The sequence below is a fragment of the Stenella coeruleoalba genome (genome assembly GCF_951394435.1).
Source record: "Stenella coeruleoalba genome assembly, chromosome: 13".
Lineage (NCBI taxonomy): Eukaryota > Metazoa > Chordata > Mammalia > Artiodactyla > Delphinidae > Stenella > Stenella coeruleoalba.
Window position 1 is genome coordinate 19,580,931 of NC_137159.1, and position 21,797 is coordinate 19,602,727.

The 21,797-nt window shown below is 37.7% G+C and overlaps 1 protein-coding gene across 2 annotated transcripts in view; it reads right to left on the reverse strand.

The window, feature by feature from the left end:
• The window catches only part of CTNNA2 (catenin alpha 2), a 1,199,753-nt gene that overhangs the window by 71,083 nt on the left and 1,106,873 nt on the right, over positions 1-21,797 (reverse strand). For both annotated transcript variants that reach the window (XM_079940963.1, XM_079940964.1), the window contains 2 exons: positions 9,957-10,108; positions 1,507-1,620 (listed from right to left, as the gene is read on the reverse strand). In XM_079940963.1, the coding sequence (XP_079797089.1) occupies positions 1,507-1,620; positions 9,957-10,108 (266 nt within the window). The remainder of the gene's footprint in view (positions 1-1,506; positions 1,621-9,956; positions 10,109-21,797) is intronic.

Genomic DNA, 21,797 nt, shown 5'->3' on the forward strand with positions numbered 1-21,797 from the left:
ACTCTTTTGTGCACTTTTCTACTGTCACCAGCCTGTGATTAGAAGAGATTTCTCTGCAAAAGGATGACAAGTCATCCCTTATTGAGCACTTAATATATGTCAAGTATTTTGCTCATTATTTTAATATATTAAGTAATTAGAACCTCAGAAGAATCTTATCAAACAAGTCTATTATTTACATTTTACAGATGATAGGACTGAAGCTCTGAGAAATTAAGCAGCATGTAACAGCATAGTCCCCCTCTACTCTTCACAATTCAAAACCAAGTCTGTCTGAAATCAAAGCCAATGCATCTTCAATGCTCTGGCTTTTACTCTCACATTACCCCTATCAATGTCCATATACATCTTCTGTATTATTTAGTTGTTGGATGAGAGTATCAGGAGAAATAAGATTTTAAGTACAAAGACTTTCTTGACTCAACATAAAGCTTAGTCTTTGATGGCTATTTCCTACTCTTCTTTCACAATTCCTAAGCCAGTGTGAACTTCCTAGGGTTTCTTAACCCTATGCTAAATTACCATCTCTTTCTCATACTTCCTATTCATTTTCTTTTAAGTGAAACTTAACAAAGAAAATTAGAATATCTAATTCTCAGTTATACTATACTTTGATTATTTTTGCCCTATGGAAACTGAGCCTTTAAAGGGAGGAGAATCTCGCCCTCTCGCAATCCCTAGGAATTTTATCTCCTTCCACCTGCCTTGATTACCAACATCTTACCCTCAAGAAGCTACAGCTAATAAGATTGGTCAGATTCCAGAATCTTCTGTGGAAGACTTGTGTTGGTGGACAATGTCACAGAGTGTTCGAAGGTGTTCAAATGTCAGCCAGAGTGGTGATCTTTCTGTTGCTTCTTGCTCCACACCTTAAGCTGGTATGTTTCTCGTATGTCTCTGTAATTTCTTTTTCAATCACATGGTAGACAGATCTAGAGCTACTGCCCTGGTCATAGATAGGTATTGGGGGAAAAAACGTTCTCTCTCTACTCTGATGGCCTTGAACGAATTTCAAAATATGTGGTATTGTTTATCAGAGACCCTAGGCCAGAGTATGGAGCAACAATAGGCCCACAAGTAACAAAGTAGTACTCTAATTCTCCATTTGTGGTTTCTTTTGTGTGGTTCAGAAGGTTGGAGACTTCAAGTAGAACCATGGTGTCTGTGCCAAAGTAAGATCTGAGCATTCCTGTATCCCCTGGTCACTGAATCATCTAATCATGATCCCCAACCCCCAACAAATCCACCATACACATAAGTTTTGCTGTAATGTGGCTGCTATGTTTTGAGTTATGGAGAGAGAATGGAATTAGAAGGAATCAGAATCAGTGGTGGTCACTTCCAATGTGTAAAATGTGAATTGCTAGAAACAACCCCAGATGAGGCACAGATTTCTGAGCCATGAATCTCTGGGATTCCAGGTCCCTGGAAATCAGAAATTCCCTCAAACCAATTTGGTGAACACAGCCCCTGTGCACCAAACCAAAGTCCTGGATGTCCACTCACCCGTGCACTCTGCCCTGCAATGAGCTGGTCATCCTCTGTCTGAACACTTGTCCGGCTACGTACATCATAATCTTCTTGCTCAAAGTCTGAATCGTCCTCTAGTTCTTCTGGGGTCTAAAAATACAGAGGAAAAGAGAAAAATCAGCATACAGATCTCCCTAGACTTACAATGGGGTTAAGTCCCAATAAACCCACTGTAAGTTGAAAATATCATGTCAGAAATGCATTCAATACATTAACCTACAGAACATCATAGCTTAGCCTAACGTACATTAAACATGCTCAGAACACTTACATTAGCCTACAGTTGTGCAAAATCATCTAACACAAAGCCTCTTTTATAATAAAGTGTGGACTACCTCATGTCATTTATTGAATACTCTATTGAAAGTGAAAAACAGAATTGTTGTCTGGGTACAGAATGATTGTAAGTGGATTGGTTGTGGCTTGGCTAACTGGGAGCTGCGGCCTCTGTGCCTATACAGTAGTAATGGATAACATGCTTTAAGTGCCTTCCATATGCCTATCACTTTTCTAATTGCTTTACATACATTAACTCACACAGTTTTCTTGACAGTCCTATGATGTAGACACGATCTTCTCCATTTTACACATAAGGAAACTGAGACGTGAGTGGATATACCTTGTTCAGAGTCTTCTAGGGCAGGCAGTTTGACTCATGTACTCGAAACTACCATGCCGTGTTAATTCTAAGAGGATAAATACAGGAGGTGGCAAGGACAGTGCAGGAAGGGAAAACAGTGCATTAGTGTGACATTCTCTGCTCAACTGTCTTTAGCCAGAAAGCTGATGGTCACCCACAACCTGCCTCCTGGTACATAGGAGTACCACCTCCCAGGGCTCTGTCTTTCAAAAGGAAGGAACAGATCACAGGCAACACTGATGATGCAGTTGCCCATTCCCCATCTAAAAGGGCATATTTTAATTAATTTTGCTGGTTTCTTTGGCTACCTCAGTGTAATTAACCAGGTGTGGTTATTGATGAAGTCTTGAGATTGGTCAGACAGGCATAAAATGGGGTCCTTGGTGCCAATATCACATTATGCTTAGTAATTTTCCGAGCTTTAGCATATCCCTCTTGTTTTCCTTCTCTCTCACATCAACCTTATTAATATTTACTCAGTCATCTACAGATGTTCAATATTCTTTCATAGGAATATTAAAAGAAAGAGGTTTTGTTCCCATGTTTTATTAACTCAGGCATGGGTGGGGTGGGCAAACCCTGGTTCACATAACTGGTAGTGTTTTCATTGTGGACAGAGACAAGAATCTCTGTTCATTTCTCACTCTTCTGGAGTGTGTCGAGGAACAGTTACAGCAAGTTGGTAAATTCTGCTGACAGATGAGATGACAAGATTGTAGACACTTTTCATCATTAGTTTTTGAAAAGGACAGAGAAAAATAAAATGGAAAACCTCACTCAACAGAAAAAAGGAGAAAATGACAGTACCTGTAGTACTGTGTCCAAACATTGCAGTGATTTGCACATTCAGTAGATGAGTCAATGGCAAATGCAACCTGGCAGCATAAGGCTCATAATGATGAGCTTGTATTCAAGCGGCTACAGCTCAGGAGCCAAAATACAATTTAAAAATGAAAAAATGGCATTATTTCATTTTTTTATATATAACTGATTCACTTTGCTGTATACCTGAAACTAACAGAACATTGTAAATCAACTATACTCCCATAAAAATTTTAAAAACAATAAAATAAAAATGAAAAAAAAAATAACCTGGAGATGGACCCAGGGGACCTGAACATTTGAGGCCTAACTCTGCCACTGATAGGCTGTGTGTCTTTCACAAGCTACTTAAAGCTTTTCTACCTCCTCACTCATAAAATGGAGATAATAACTGCTACTTGCCCTGCCTGCCTCACAGGATTCTAGGATCAAATATATATGAAAATGCCTGGTAAACAATAAAAGTAAACTAAAATAATAAGTGATAGTGATCATTATTATGCCTAATAATAAAATATACACCTAGTAAACAATAGCTACAATCATCATCATCATCATAGCAATCATTTTTTACTAACCACTATGGGTCAGGCATTCAGCTAAAGGATTTAATACTTACAATGACCTAATGAAATAAATTTAATCCCCATTTTATAGATGTACAAACAGGTTCAGAGTTGTTAGGTAAATTTTCCAAGGTACCACACCTAGCAAGTCGAGGGTTCCAGTGCTTTTAACCATCACCAATACCACCATACAAATGGATGAGATTAAAATATTTTCTTGTGCCTAAACCGTGCAGCAAACCCATCCAAGCCACCCATATACATAGTTCTGTGCATGTGAAGTTTCCTAATTTCATGTAATTGTGTCTCCTATCCATGCTGTTATTTTTTTTTTAACTTATTCATTTTGAGTGTTAATTTCTGACTGGTCAAGGACCTCCACAAATTAAAGGAGACATGGAAAAATATTGATGGCCTGCAAATGGGCCGGAGATAATTAGACCTGTATCATTAGATAGTGTCATAGGGTAAAAGGAATAGAAAAAAATATGCAATTCACTGGACTGGAGGCTGGAGAGTGAAGGTCAAACCTCTCAATTCTGTCCTTATGTGCTCTCAGGGAAGGCTTTTTTATAAAAATAAAGAACCACTTTGACCTACCCTTGGTTCCATGGTTCTACTAATAAAGTATTTGGCCTGTAAAATATCTCCCTTTTAAGATAATTCTATCCGATTAATGTGTGCATATTACAGAAGCCCAAGTATATCATGTGACTTTTCCAGGGTCACACCACATGTCAGCTGCAATACAAGATCAATCTACCTGCCTCAGTTTCCCAATCAAATGCTCAATCTTCTCTACAACAGCTTCTGTAAAGAAGCAAAATGAGAAAAAGCCGAATAATTTACAGCCATTTCACCAGGACATGTGAAAAATGTAGTAAGGACAATTTAAATGAACAGCTCAAAAGTAAATGTGTTTCATTGGGAGCAAAAAGATGACACAATTTGGCAACTGCAACAGGAGAGTTTGGGGGATGCATGAAGAAGGATTTCCCAACAGATCTCCAATCACTGGAATGGATTGGAAGTTAGAGAGCAGAATTAAAGATTTCCTAAAGCCAAAATAGAACAAAATCTCCCTCATCAGGACTGATTGGCCACTGGCATCTCTATTCTGTATTATTCAGGAGGCTTCCTAACTTAGCTCCTTTTTTCTGCCCTTACACCACACTTCCTATTCTCACCAGTATAACCAGGATGTTCCACTTAAGCTCTAACTCAGATCATGTTATTGTCCTGCTCAGAAAACTTCAATGGCTCCCATCTCTGATTCAATAGGGTTCTTAGGCCACATGTGCCATTCTCTCTGCCTGGAACACACTTCCCCTAATACTCTTTTTTTTTTTTTTTTTTTTTTTTTTTTTTTGCGGTACAAGGGCCTCTCACTGTTGTGGCCTCTCCCATTGTGGAGCACAGGCTCCGGACGCGCAGGCTCAGCGGCCAAGGCTTATGGGCCCAGCCGCTCCGCGGCACGTGCGATCTTCCCGGACCGGGGCACGAACCCGTGTCCCCTGCATCGGCAGGTGGACTCTCAACCACTGTGCCACCAGGGAAGCCCCCTAATACTCTTATGGCTTGTTTCCTCCTCCTTCTCCAAGTATCTTTCCAAATGTCACCCAGTGGCCACCCTTCATAAAACCCACACCCATCCTGTGCTCTCTCCCCTTTATACTGCCTTGGTTTTCACATTAACTAGTATGTTATATCTACTTGTTTGTTCTCTGTCTCCCACCAAAGGAATATAAATTCTTTGAAGACTGGAACCTTTGTTATTTTGTTCACCTCTGTGTTCAGGGCACTTCCAACAGTAGGACATCTAGTAAGAATTCAATAAAAGAATTAAGTCATTAAATGAATGAATGACTAAGATCTAATTACCAAAAATTTTAAAAAATCATACTAAATTATTTTTAATTGAGTTAAGAAAACAAAACTAGGAATGTTATGGGACCATGTTGATAACAGCAATCTATTATAGGTAAATTAGTTTTGTCACATAAGTTGTTTCTAAAGTCTCTTCAACACTTTATTTTCTAGCTATGACAAATATTCTGACTCCAATCTTTGCAATTTTGATAATATTGCTGACTAATTTAACAAATTCTATCTCATTAATTGATTGTATGAAGATAAATTTCATCCAGAAGTTTGAGGAAGGGAAATATTTCTTGGGAACATACTAAGGCCAGGTCTATACTAGTACTTTATAGCTGCAGTAATATTTGTCCCATTTACAGATAAGGAAACTGAGGCATAGAGAAGGAAATTAGCATGCCAACCACCCCAAAATAGTTAAGCCATAGGTTCCCAAACTTTATTGCTTCAAACATTGTCTCAGTAATTTTTTCATGGTGTCTCTAGGCTAAGAAACAAAAGAAAACTAATGGTTCTGCTTCTTAAGCAGTTAGATCATAAAAATGGATTAAGTTGATTGGCCCTAACAATTTAGTGCCTGTTGCATACTGCATTACTTCTCAAACCTTGGAATACAGTTGAACATCCATTGAGCTTGTTTTTTATCACAGCAACCACCAGAAACCCTGCATCACAAATACATGATAGGATCAATATATGATCAAAAGGAATGTACCAACCTAATATTTAAACTGTGAGCCACCTTCACCTACTATGTCACACAGTATCTGAGAGATGTTTATGTGTTTCCCTTGACATTTTAAAATATCTTGCAATGCTCCAGAGCATCTTCATGGCCATTTTGGGAGGTGTGAAGTTAAGCTATAGAATCTTATCTGAACCCTGTCCTAAGCCCTATTGTTTCTCTTCCTTGCTTTCAAAAGTTTCATATGCAACCAAATTAATGGGTTCCAATTACAAAAGTTCAATGTACAGATATCATTTTTTGTCATGGTCATTCTATGAGAAGCAACTACTGTTTTGTTGAATACAGATATTCTGACACCAAGATATTACCACCTTCTATGCTACTTTAATTTCCAATATTAAATGTTTAACTCCTTGTGTCTTAAATATACATTTGTTCCTCCTTATTTGCAGATTCTTTGTTTGTGAATTTGCCTACTCACCAAAGTTTCTCATAATCCCTAAATCAATACTTTTGTAGTTATTCACAAGCGTGTGTGTGCAATGTGGCAAAAACTTTGAGTCACCCAACGTGCAAATTTCCAGCTGAGGTCATACAGCACAATGTTCTGCTTTCTTATTTCAGCTCTTGTACTGTAAACAAGTATCCTTTTTGCAGTCTATTTAGTGCCACATTTTTGCATTTTTGTGCTTTTTGTTATTTCCCTGCTTAAAATGGTTTTCAAGTGTATGTGCTGAGATGCTGTTTAGCATTCCTAAGTGCAAGAAGGTTGTGATGCACCTTCCAGAGAAAATGTATTGGTTAGATAAGCTTCCTTCAGGTGTGAGTTATAGTGTGGTTGGCCATGAGTTCAATGTTCATGTATCAACAATATATATTAAATAAAGTGTCTTTAAACAAAAACATAAAACAATCTAATATATTGAGCAGTTGATGAAATTGTGACCAGAGGCTCACAGGAACCTAACCCTGAATTCCCCCTAGAAGCAGTGTTTCAGTATTCTTTAATTCAGGATTCACTGAATATAACTACTGCAAATAATGAGAATCAAATATATGTTGGTGTGCCAGATTTATCTATCCATTTTTTAAACTACCATATTAGGGTAATCAGAAAACTCCTATGTAGCTGATAGATCACCAAAGACAAGCCTTGGCAAGAAGCAAACAAAAAACTGTTTTATGGAACAGAGGGAGAGTTGACCTGCTCCCAAAGAGAAGTAGGAACCTGAAAGGTGCGGTTGGAATACAGGAAGGACAAGCTTTGTATGCTTCAGAGGGTTGCCTGGAGCTGGCCTGGAGTGCCTACATACTAACGTCACCATTAAATATGTATTGATTGCTGAGAGGCAAGGTGATGGAGAATTTGACCTTTCAAGGTCCTTTCTGCATTTATTTTGGGGAAAAAAATTCTTATTTTTCCAAAGCATAATCAATACTTTGAGAGGAAGGAGGCATGGCCAGGTTTGCTGAGAAAGAGCTCTACTTGTCTTACTGTCTTTCTTCCTGACTTAGTGTAATGATTTTCTTTTTAAGCAGACCTAACCATCATACACAGAAAGCAAACCAAGAATTTAAGCACAAAATAAAGCCATTCCGGTGCTGAATGGTGAATGATTTTTAAAATAACAATTTGTACATACTGTACATTTCTCCCTTCCTAAGTTTTAAGTGGTGTGAAATCCATCTGATCAAATCACTTAAAATGTCAAGATGGAGGAATGACACTTCATGTAACAAAGATATGGCATTTTTATCTAAAATTATGGTTTATTACAGCTCATGAATGAATAAATGAATGATGGCTATAAACTTCCTCAGCCTCCTAGCTGAATGGTTGTCACAAAAATGTGACGGCTAACAAAGCAGAAAAATGGCAAAAGAGGGAATATGTCTTGAGAATTATAGTGGAATTTAGCGCCAAATGCTTTGAAAACATAACTCTCATGGTCTATTACTTTATTTCACAAGTTAGTATATAATGGGAAAAATGATATAATTTGTTACAGGCTTAAAACACTGACTATCCTTCCTTTACTTCTCCTCCAGTTCTCATACCTTTTCTCTCTGTCAGTTTCCCATCTGCATAGTTATCTCTTTTTCTTTCCCCCAACACACACAGTATTAAGCACTGTGCCAGACAATGCAACACAGTGAAGGGAAAATAAAAAATACAGTCTTTGCTTTCCAAGCGTTCAGTCTAAAGAAGGTAATAGACATTAAAAGAAATAGTGTAACGATTATGATCACAAGCAGAAAGAGTTATAGGTAGCTAAAGAATAGAGTCAGTATTTTTGAGGGAGAAAATTTAGGGAAAGAAGATTTGAGCCAGGTCTTGAAAGATGGTAAGAGTTTGACAGATCTAAAATGAGGGAAGTTAGAAGAACAGGAAATATATTTGACAGTCTCCAAAGTCCAAAGTTGAACTCCACATTGTTATGTATAACTAGTATTGTCTGATACAACTTATACAATGTGTAGGTGTGTATTATAGAGAGAGAACAATAAATCACAGATACTTCTTCAAGTATTGAGGGACGACACACAGAAAATAAATTGATTGTTACTGTGTTTAAGGGGATGTTGGTTTAGATGCTCAGTGATCACCCTGAGAGAAAGTCTTTCAAGATGCACTCAGCAGTTAACTCATGGTTTCACTGAGCAGCCTCAGAGACAGCTATGGAGGCTGAAGATGGAGACACAGTCTAGGGCTGCCTCATCCAAAATGGTGGCCACAATCTACATGGAGCCATCAAACACTTAAAATGTGGCCAGTGCCACATGTTGAAAAGCTAGTTTTGGATACCTTCGAGTAAATAAAATATGTTATTAAAATTAGTTCATCTGTTTCTTTTTGCTTTATTGACACATCTACTAAGAAATGAAAAATTACAAATGTGCCTCACATTATATTTCCATTGGACAGCAGGCTTTTAAGATTAGCACCACAGACGCATCTTCTCTGCCTCAATCCTAATACCCACAAATATATCTGTGTCATCAATTATGCTTTTGAACATGTATTTAAGTTTACTAAGAAAGAGTTCTGTGGCTAAGAAAAGTGTTTGAAACCTACTGTGCCAAATTGTTGATAAGGCAAGGAGAAAAAATAGTCTCAACTCATGATGAAATATTGTGCAGCGGTTAAATGGGATGAGGTAAGCTATGTGTCTTCATAGAGCTAGAATTGGGTGAACAAAGCAAGTTGCAAATAACACTTATATGAGTTTTTAAATCTGCTGTATTATGTTTTCTAGTGTGTGTCTATATACAATTACTTAGACAATGGTTTGGAAGGCTCACACCTACCTGACATCAAAAGACTGAGGATGGGAAGATAGTAGGGTAGGTGATAAGGGAGGTTTGCTGAAAGATTATTTAGCCTTGTTTATAATGTCTTAATTATTTGTTACAAGAAGAAGTAGCTCTGTATCACTTTATTGTCATTATCAATATCATTATTATTATCATTATCACTAATACTACTAAGCTGGGTGATCTTCATTTCTTTCCATTGCATGGCTTTCTGATTCTAATGGGAAATAGTGTTAGCAATAGGGAATGGAAGGGGCAACCCTAGGTTGGTATCAAATTTAGGCAACAATGTGTGTAAGAAGTAGGCAGGACATCACCCTTCAGGATATTCAGTGCTGATCTAGGCTTGTTGGGATCACTCATCCCTTTATAAGTAAAAAGTCCCCATTGTCTGACTAGATGAGGAGCTAAACAGCTTACCAAGTTAAACTAAATAATTAAAAAAAACAAAGAGTAAATTATTTGGGGCCCCTGCTAGAAGTTCCATTCAGCTCCGAGCTACAGAGACCTCACATACCCTGATCATCAGCACAGCCTTTCTGATGTCCCGAACACCGTCGTATACCAGGCGAGAAGCATCGATGAACTCATTCTCTTCAAATGGTTGAGGGACGTTGGCACTCAGGGCTTCAATGGCAACCTCCACTTGTTCAGCAAAGCGTGGCATCACTGTGTTAAACAAAGTGAAAAGCAGTGGATTAGACAATCTTTCTTTCATGCTCCCTTGTTTCAGCCCTTAGGGAAGATGGCAGGCTCTGGGTATCCCAACATTTCAATGAAGCTGGGTGCCTGCCTGTCCATTTTGGAGTGGATCCAATTTAGTGATCTTTGTGCCACTTACCTTCAGCAAGGAAAGCAAACCGTTACTCCTTGAATGGCGATGGTATGCAACAGAGCAAGTTTTTGAAACCTGCTTAAGGTAGTGTGGAATAGTGTATGTGAGTCCAGGTTTCATGTTATCCTGAGTTGAGTTCCAATTCTGCTAGTTCCTAGCTGTGAAACCTTGGCCACATTTTCTTAACTCTTCTAAATCTGTTTCTTTGTATATAAAATATGATAGTAAGCTCTTACCTTGGGGTTCAATGCGATAACGCATACAAATGCACTGGATTACATCTGGCCTTTAGAAAGCCTCAATAAATATGGACCTAACATTAAATGCTCAAGTCATAGCTGGTTGAATAGCAGACTTTAATCTATGTTGTTTCATAGTAAAATGTAAATGAAATGATCCAATCCATTCCACTTATGTCTGGAATGCAGGTCTTGAGACACTGGAGGTGGGGAGATGGCTGTGGAGGGAGGCTTGTGAAAAGACTGTGTAAGAGGGGAGACGGAACACCCAGAATATTCCATCAGAAAGGCTATGAAAAGAGACCAGTGGACTCAAAGATAATTTGATTTTGTTCCATTTTCCCAGAACTTTGTTGATGTGCAAGAGGATACATATGAACATTTTAAAACGTGGGCACCTCTTTCCTTAAATAAGGACAACTACATACACACTGGAAGTTTGTGGGAAGTAAACTTAGTGGCTACTTAAAAAATGCTGCTGATTCACTGATTCTCGAAAATTATAATTCAATTTTTTCAGCTGTTATCTTGTAACAATCAATTCATATGGCAAAGGAAAGCCAAAAGCACAATTCTTTTTATTTACAAGGACAATAAAATAGAAACGTCATTCATCTATTTCCATTTCTGAATTTTCAGGCCTGATTCATCGTTATACTCATTTTCAAAGTCTGTGGATACTTTAACATCCATTCTAATCCCTAGTGGGAGAAACTCTGCTAAATTACTTTACTCTCCAGGGTCAGAGTATTCAAGATAAAACATTCCTTAAAAAATGTATTTCTACTAGGAAAAGTCAAATGTTATTTTAAAAAAAAAAGGAGGGTAAGAGGAAAACAGAGTAACCACTCTTTCAACAGAAATTATCAAAACCAAAGCATGGCAAGGGGTGAATTTCCTTCTGTGAGTAAATTGCTATGAATGGTTCTCTATACTACTTGAATTTTTCAATTGGGCCTTTAAACTGCTTTTATATGAAAGGAATTCGGAAGACGTTGAGAATATTGCTGCAAATATGAATCAAATGAAAATATATTTCTAAAACCCACCACAGTAAATTAAGACCATTTCAGCTATACACTTGTGGTGGGAATAAACTGTTTTACATTTCTAAATAATCTAGATAATTGAAATTGATCTCCTTAAGCATGAAAACATTTTTGTATGTGTCATTTTCACATGAGTATCTTTCTTAAGCAGAATTACAAATTCCTTTCCTTTCCTAAACTCAAAATTCTAAATAATATTAATTCCATTTGATATCTAAGCTGCCATAATGACCATCAACAATTTTACAGATGTATATGATAGTATCTGTAGCACTTAGCTGCACAAATTTTTGCCCCTTTTTTATAACTGATAAGTGACTGGTACTCCTCCATGTAGGTAAGATAAATACTCTTACAAATCAATAAGGAAAAAATAGAAAAATAGACAAAATTTAGAAAAGGCAATTCACGACAAGGAAATCCCATATTATTGATAAATACATAAGATGCTTGACTTCACTAATGAGTGGAAAAATTACAATGTAAATAATGAGATAGTTCATACCTGTTGGAGGATGAGCAAACAAATTAAAACTTAAAATATCCATCTTATTGAGCAGGTGGAAAAAAGGGAAACCTTCTACTATAGATGGAATGAAAAATGGGAACATATCATTTTGGCAAATGCTTTGTCAAAATCTAGTCAAATGATGCTTTCCAGAGCCAGTCAATGAGTTGCGAAATTAGCTAGGGCATAGCCAAATGCTGACTTCTGAGGAGATACTGATTAGGAGACTGAGTACGCTGGGGGCACAGGAATGTCTTTGTGTCTCTAGAGTTACAGTTGTTTTTTGTTAGGTTGAATATTCCAAGAGTTAATAATAACAAGAGTTACATTAAACCTGAGGATAATAACTGCTTTAAGGGAGCTCTTTCAACAGACTCTAACCCAGACCTATTCTGAGTCTTCTAACTCAGGGGGGAACCACTGTGATCTGTGCACCCCAGGTTCACAGACTATATATATGGATGGGACAAAATGAACTTAAGGATGTAAATCAGGAAATAGCCAGTATATTAAATCGAGTAAGTCCTGAGGTCTAAGTGTTTACTGGGAACAGAAAGCTAAAAAGATATGTCATTTGTGAGAAATTGTAAAATGCACAAGAATACTGTGCATAATGTAAACATATACTCATTTTTATTACACATGTTCTGAAAAGATGTATGTAGCCTTAAGTTATAGTGGTTACCTTTGAGAGCAGAAGGAGAGGCATGGAATTAGGTAGAGGTCTTAAGGAGGCCTCAGGTGTATCTTATTTTTGAAATAAATAATAATGTGAATCAGATATTGCCAAATAATATTTGTTATACCTTGGGGTACAAGCTGAGTGTCAGTTCCATGAGCCTCTGTTCCTTTTGTATTTTTGAATCTTTTCAAAATTCAAATTTAAAAAGAGATCAACATAATACCCTGAAGGCTTTATTTCTCCTTATAGAATAAGGCTCTGAAAAAATAAAGTTCTAGCTCATGGCCCAAACATAATAGAATCCAATTTGATCCATAGTATTAAGTGAGGAAGACCCTCAGAAATGTTGACTGTGATCAAATGCTTAATATTCCACTAAGACCCACCAGCTGGAAAACTGAGTCGAGTAGTCCCTATCCACTAGACCCTCCCAGTGAAAACCGTTGATGAAGTCCAAAAGGGAAAGTGGGATTGTGTTGCTTTGTTTTATTTGTTCAAGGTCACCCCGAGGAAGAGCTGGGGAAGACGAAAATGCAGGAATTGATATGTTCTCTTTCTCCACTCTTCACTGATTCTCTCAAGGAAGAGAGAAGAAAGCTAAACTCTAAAGGGACCATTCTCATAAGGGATGCTCTGGGGCCCAAAACATACCCAGTACTACTCTGAAACACCAAGTTTGGCAGAGGGCATTCTGTTTGCTCCAGCATGGAATACAGACTCTCTCTTGGGACATTTAGGAGGTGCAGTTTTTGAAGGAACAACAGTGTTGTGCATGTGGCATTGTCAGAAGAGGCAGAAAGAAGAGATTGGAAGAGAAAATACCGTCAATTTTCCAAGGAGGAAAAATGGTAGAGGAAGTGGTGTGGAATCCTTACTTTTCAAAAAGGGGCTCAAAGAGCAGTTTAGCATTAATATTCCAATGACCTTATTTTACTCCTCAAGCTGATAAAACCTAGAATTTGAACACATTCCATTTGATATTTATTTATTGTAACTGACAAGACATCCATTTCTCTTACCACAAGTCAGTGTTTTTCTGGGTCTGACCCTTAAGGAAATTTTCTTCCATGCTCTGTTCCTAAGTGCATTCAATACTTATTTATTTAGGGCTTGGTCAACTGCTAAAACTCTTTAACCAACATACTTTTGCTCTCCACATTGGTGCTTTCTTTCCTGTTTTAGTTTTATCCTCTCTGGTTTTTAAAGTGATAAGACAGAAAAATAAAAGTTTATAGAACAATATCCATCCTGACAGAACCTAAGATGTTAGTTTAATTATGAATTCTTCCAACATACAACATTCCAATGAAATACCCTCAAAGTAATACTGAGATAGAAACAGTCTCAAAGTACTTCAAATATGATGCTGAATCTACCTCTCCCTAATTAGGACAAAACACAGCATTGCCTTTGTGATTCACACATTGTATATTAACAGAATTTCTGATATAGGATTATATAAATAGAAGCTTCCTTCTACTTTACGAATTACATCCAAAAATGTAGACACCAGTTTAATGTTATTTATCAGAAATCCTGGATTGCTCTTAATAGCTTATGTCCTGAAGGGGTGATCAAAGTTGGAAATAAACTTTTAAATTCTCACTGTACTTTTGTATGCAGAGTGCACACTAGGCCACAGAATGATGATATTCCAGGAGTAATGAAATCAGAGTTAAGTATGCATATAAAAATCAAGGTCACCTATTCTAGTGTTGATCGAGATCCTAAAACAGAGGTGAGGAAGATCTGCACTGAATCCTCCTGGGAGACTTCAGAGGTGAAATTTTAGAGCACAGGGTGAGTCAGTAAAATGAACAAAACATTGTGCTAAAGATGCAAATAGGACTGCCGACAGCCATAAGAACCGAATCCAAGGTTAAATAGAGGCAGTAGAAATGACTAGCCAACCAACTCCATTGCCTCTGAGTAACCACCTAAAAGGTCCATGCCCTACTGTAAATATTCCAATGACTTCTTTTAATATAGAGAGGACTATAAAATCTCTTTATGAAGATATAAACACAAACATCTGACTCCTGACTATAATTCCTATCTGTCTCTGTCTCCCCACTTATTCCTACATATATTCAAATGTTCCAATTAGACTGAATTACTTCTATGTCTTCAAATATGACAGAGACACACCATGTCATACCATGTCCATGATCAATTTATTCTCTCCTACTAAAATGTACTTCTTTCTTTGCCCCTGCTGAATACCTCCTCAATCTTCAACAACCAGTTTAGAATTGTCTGCCATTGTGAAGCCTTCCTTAATCCCAAGACACTCCAAATTTGGCCATTCTCTACAATTTTATAACATCCTAATTATGCCTGCACTATTATAGTACTTAGCACACTGTATGAGGATTGTCTGCCATTTCTGTATGTCAGCTGTTCCCCACAAGAGTCACTTTTAGGCAGAGACCATCTCTTCTTCATTCATTGCATCTTAAGCCCTTATTATGCTTCTGGCACAGCTATATCCAGCTGGGAGAAGGATGGGAAGTGAAAGAATGGGAAGTAAGAAGGAAATAATTTGTCACCAAGTATTTCAGGGACAAAATGAGCAGTATCACATTCAACATACTAAGTCACTCTCTTTCTGCCCATCATTTCATATTAGTTCAGTAATTTTATTAAAGAGTTTCATGAGTCATTAACCAAGTTATTAGTGGGCATTCTAGTTTTGGTCTCGAGAGACCTTTCAAAAACCTGAGCTCAGAATCCTTTCAGGACCACTTGAGTAGAAGCTTCACCACTGAGCATGGAGAAAGATTTATTATTGTATACTTGACTAGTTGACCAAAGTCCAACTAGCATATCTGCATGCATAGGGGTCATCCAATTGTGGCGGTGCAGTCAACCAACATGATTTCTTGAGTGTGTTCCTTACACAAATTTTATTACTGAGGATAAAAAAGAGAAAAATAGACAAGGCCTCTGTTCTAGAGAAAGACCCAGTCTAATAAGTGTTAATATAAAATAGAAAAATAAGAATGAGAACATTTGGAAATAATCTAAAAAGAGAATAAAATATTAGGACCGGGATAGAATTGTGACCAATTCCAGTACAAGAATCAGTATAATCACACCCTCTCCATTACAAATAGATATGATGCTTCCATTTTAACAGTTGAAGTTAGGCAGAGAATTAGGTGTTAATCAGAGTAACTGGAGCCAGAAAGTATTGATTTGGGGAGACTCTGTGGGGGCAACTCTAGTATCCCCCTACATCAGGAAAATACTACTTGATGATGTTTCTGTATGTAATGGATTCTTTCCTATAAATGGTTTCTATCAGACATTTCTAAGCAATTTTATTCAAACAGCCCCCAATTAGATATCAGGTTAAGAGAAGAGAATATAAAGGAGAGAATGATGTAAACCATCATTCAGGCCTGAATTTGGCCAGAAGAAAGTCTGACTGGCATTTACAAGACTCTGAGTGTACCTTGATAGTTCAGCACATCCATGAAGCATCATCAATTAGAAAGGAGCCTGTTTGAGTCTGAAGTTCCAAGTCTTACTAGTGTAGAAGTAGGAACTAACACAAACTGAAGCTGTAACATATTTGTTGCTTTGGTAACACTCAAAAATTATGGAGGACAAACCATAGCCACTGGTCATTGTTTCATATTGATTCAGTAACTTTAGTAAAGAACTTCATGACCTATAATTAAGTCATTAGAGGATGTTCTAGGGCCCCCCCCATCCCAAACAGGGACCTTTCAAAATCTTGAGCTCAGAATTCTTTTTAGAGCTGCTTACGTTTCTATCTATTGGACAAGAAATAATCAAGTGGATCTATAAGTCTACCTCATGAACAAAGGCTATTTCATTACTGTCTGTAATTTATAGACCCATGCACTCCCAGTAGATGTAGAGGCTTTCCTACAAGTACAAGAGTGGCCATAATCTTGTTGAAACACTTAGCTAGCATTTCTTGCATTATCCAGACCTTTACTTCTTGATTTTGCACACTCGCTCTAATACTGGTTATGATTTTCATCACCACTCAGCTTCTTCTGAGATTAAAGTTTGAATCTCTGATACTAAGTCAAATGAAATGTTCCCTAGTAATGTCACTAGATTCTTTCTTCTGTTTGACATGTACACTGTTACCTTTGAATTATGTACTAGCTTTGTCTTGTTTCTCTGTACAATTTCTCAAATCTGTCCTTCTCTGCTCCAACTCTCCTCTCCAATCACCTTGTTCCAATCTTGGCTTTTATTTCCTCACTATCTAGATCTGTTATTACCCTCTCCCCTCCTGGCCAGATACTGCATAGCTCTATCTAGACACAATGGAAGGCACTGCACGAAGAAATAGGTACATTATGGCAGAAGTTAAACATGTCCCTGTTAAATCCATGTTGTGGGATCTGTTCATATGTCTTAATATTCTATCTTAATTATGCTAGTCATCACCCTTATTGTTTGTCCCATCTTTATGCATTTGCAAATATGTATGTGTGGTAGTCAGCCTCTGAGATGGGCCATTCTTTCCTAGTATTCATGCCCTTGTATGATCCTGTCATCTTGAAAGTGGGCTGGAACTAATGACTTGCTTCTAACTAATAGAATATAGAAAGGGTGATAAGTTGTCACGTTGGTAATTAGGTTACAGAAAGGTGCTGGCTTCCCATCTTTCTTGCCTTTTCTTGCTCTCTCACTTGCTCACCCTGATGGAAGCCAGTTGGTCTATGGAAAAGCCTCCATGGCAAGTAATGGAGAGGAGCCTCTGGTAACAGCCAATAAAGAATTGAGGCCTTATGTCCAATAAGGCAACTGAGGCCTTTCAACAACAATGTGAGTCAGCTTGGAAGTAGGTCTTTCACCAATTGACCCTTGAGATGACTGCAGCCCTGGCCCATACCTTGACTGCATCCTTGCAAGAGATCTTGAGGCAATGCCACCCAGCTAAGCTGTGCTGGTCTCCTGACCCACAGAAACTATGAGATAGTAAATGTTTGTAACGTTCATCCATTAAGCTTTGGTGTGATTTGTTACACAGCAATAGCTAACTAATAAAATATGCTATGCCAGAAGTAGAAATAACAGTAAAAATATTCAGAAAGACATATTAAAATTTCTGTTCATTCATTTGTAGCAGCTATGCTGGTCTAGGTTTCTGGTATATTTATTGCACTCAGGCAGAAGCTTAATTGAATCTTGATATTTGATTATATTTATTTACAAGTTAACCAGTTTGAGCCTCAGTTTACACAAGTGTAAAACAGCTGGCCTTCTGGTCTTACATAAGGTTTAAAAATAATACATTCTACAAATTCTATATACAATTTTAAATATAAACATAGGTAGTACTTAGTCACTGGGGATAAAGTGGCAAATAAAATAAATATGATCTTGCCTTCAAGGGACTAAAAAGTGGGATGTACGTAAGATGCTTCCCATTGTGCCAAGCACACAAGATTCACAGTAAATGTTTCTTGTAATTGTCATCTTCACATCATGACCCTTTTTATCTACCAGTCCACGCCCCCTTTTTCTTTGTTTACAGCTGGCAAAATCATCCGGTCTCCTTTGGATGGAGCTTGGAAGTACAACTACGTACATGATTCATCACCAAAAAGTGGGCCTTGTGGGAGTGAAGTAAACTGAAAATAGCACACAAATTAGTGTTGAAATCTCTGAAAATTGGGAAGTTGGTACAATTTATCTGAAAACTGAATTTCCCTGCTTTTATGCCCTTCTCTCTCCTTGGCAGGACTACATCATCTTTCTGATGGTTTTGCATTTTTAATAATTAATTTCCTATGAAATCTGCCCTCAGGACAAGATTTTATAAACTCACTGTTAGAATTTTCATTTTATCTTCATTGCCAAGAAAGCCAGTGTTAAACACTGTATTACAGTATGACCTCACCAGATCCATGAAGAAAGGAAACCTTTAAAAGTTAGAGACTTTACCAAAAAGCTCGTAACTGGGGAAAAAAATCAAACCCAGCTTCCCTATCTCAAATTAGACACTATTTCTAAAAAACCTCTCAGCTTAACCTAATATTCTTGTGAAAGTGTTTTCCTTCTACCTCAAATGCATACTACTATTTTATATTAGCTGATTGATTGGATGTGAATCTTGAGTAAAGTATCCTCAAATGTTTTTTAAATGTGGAGGAGGGAGTATGGAAATAATATTTAAACTCTCTAAATTGAAATAATTCTCTGTCTAGGCCAGTGATATACTAGCTTTCACTGTGCTTTCTCTTGATAACTGTTCATCAAGTTAGAAGATATTGAGCTCTGGAAGCTAGGAGCCAGGACGAAAGAAGCCCAGCTTAATCTGCTCCTTATTCCCTGGTGACTATTTGTCAGCTGTTTTTACCCCTCTAGACAACCATCAGCATCCTCCTGGCTAGTCCTAATTCTTCCATGCTGTGTATATTCTTGGACTTTCTTTCGTCAGAGTCAGTCATCTGTTTCCTCTGTGGGAGTTCCTAAAGGCTGCCATTTTCATAAACTCATGTTTGGAAAATTATAATGTACATTTCAAACATCAAAATCAAACTCAAGCTCCAGAAGGCCATACATAACCCATGAGCTGAATTGTTTGATGAAAGATGAAAAAGGACTGCTTAGAAGAAGGAAAAAAATCTTCTAAATTCTGTCCACGATAACTACCCTAAGAGAATCAGGCAGCATGCATCTGCTTTTGTCTAGACACAAATTCCTTTCCCCAGGGAAAGAAAATGCTTGCTTGGAAAGTTCTTACATTTTAAAATCAGCATTTCAAAAATAATCACAAATTGTTTATAAGTTAAGAGGAAAGGATGGCACATTTCATTCTGAAACTTAAGGAATGAGTAAAGAACTGAACATGATGCTTTATTTAGCTTACAGTGTTTGTAGAAACCTAGCTTGATAAATAGTTAATTTTGGCGTCAATGAGATTTTAAATTTTAAGATGTAATAAAATAATTGCTAGGAATTTATTGCTCTTAGTTTAAAAGATTCTGATCTTGATCATTAAACATGCAATTTTTAAAAAGGGAAAAACCCCTAAAATAAGGTATTATTCTACGTCAGTTATGTTTTTTATTTATATTAATAAACATTTTTGAGCTTCAACTCTCATCAAGGCTGGAGGAAGTGAAGAGGTAGTCTCAGATCTCAAGGGGTTAAAATTAAATTAGGAAGCAACATACACACACACACACACACACACACACACACACACACACACACACTCCTGGATAGAAAATAGAAGGGGGACAGAGAACAGAGAGGTACCTTAAGACAGAAAAATGGGCAAACACAGAGTTTGCAACACCTGGTAGGACCTTAATGAGTGACAGTGAGTAATGGGGCACAGAGGAGTGTGATTGGCTGGTATGGTTACAGAAGACTTCGCTTCTTCTCTAGGAAGAAATCAGCTAGCGTTAGAGAACAGGTAAAATATAGAAAGGCAAACCAAGTGGGGAGGTAATTTTGGGGTCAACTTGACAGGAATATCCAGAATCTTTCTGGTTCTTATGTCCATATGTTATCCCAGCTACAAGCATAGTTTCTTATTTTTCCTAATCAAACTATTTCTGGAATATTCTAATGATGTTCCCATTCAAGTGATTGTTGACATATTCTTCCTTTCTTTGATTCCAACACCTATTGCTGACGTGGTAGGGATCCTGGGTAAAAGGAACTTACTGCTGCCTCACTTGTGCCCAGTTAATACACCCTGGCCACCAATTCCTGTGGACCCTAACACTGGCCCTTCTGCCATTCCATGGCCAGTACCATGGATGCTGATCCCTCATATCCTTGAAGTGACAAAGAAGTATCATGTCTTTTGCAGTCCCCAGGATTGTGAGTCTATGATGTGACTCACACAGAACTGGAAATTCATGTCTTCCTTTTAGTTTTACTTTGAAAATTGGGCACTAGAAAAGTGCTGTTTCTTCCACTATGTTGCTCCATAAATGTGTAATTGTGAGCCTTCCTATATCCATCCTATCCCACCTCCACTTCCATGTTAGAAGTTTATTATCAGGCTAAAATTGTTTCTCTTGGGACTTCTCTAGTGGTCCAGTGGTAAAGAATCTGCTTTCCAATGCAGGGGACACGGGTTTGATCCCTGGTCAGGGAACTAAGATCCCACATGCCCCGGGGCAACTAAGCCCACACGTCACAACTACTGAGCTTGCCCCTCTCAGTGAGAGATGCTGCGTGCCTCAACGAAGATCCCGCATGCCATAGCTAAGACCCGAGGCAGCCAAAAAGTAAAATAAAATAAAATGATGAAAATAAATAAATAAAGTAAATAAATATATATTTTTTTAAAGTGTTTCTCTTATTTTCTCAAGTTGTATTCTTCTCAGGTGGTTCTTCAGCCTCTCACGCTGAGAGAGCTGGTCATGTGTGAATTCTAGCAGAACATATTACTTACAAACAAGCCAGTATAGAGAAGATATTTTCATATTTCTGCATGGCCAGGGCTTTCTGAGCAAAAATGACTGGTAACCTGGTTCAAGGTATGACTCAATAGTAGTCCTAAATTGGTGAAATAATCCAGAAAGAGATTTACGGGTTTATCTCCCCAGAGATAGGTGTTTACATTTCAAAACGGAATAAAACCAGGAGCCATTCATTTATATTCTAAAGGGTTGTAACAACCTGGGGACCTTTCCTGGAGAGAGTTTATTAACATTAAAGAGTGAAGGTTTTTCTCTCCCTCTCAGGAGGGGAGGGAGACAGCTGAGCACCAATTGCTATATAAACTCTCAGATTCATAATTTTGTGGTTCTTCTCCTGTAGTATGGACCTCCTTCGTGTGGGCAGACTTTATCTGACCTTATCACACTGCCTTGAGTGGTAGAACGAGGTATAGGGAAGTGGCAACGTTATTGTTACTAAGAAAGAAGTTTGTTCTCTGAGCAAGAAACCTTGCATTTGCGTTCAGGATAAAACAAATAAATACTGATTTTAAAAACCATCAGCCAGATCTGTACAATACTTCAAGTATGTAGGTTTCAGATATATGGAAGAGGCTTTGAGACAAACTACATGCTGCCTGTCTAAGGA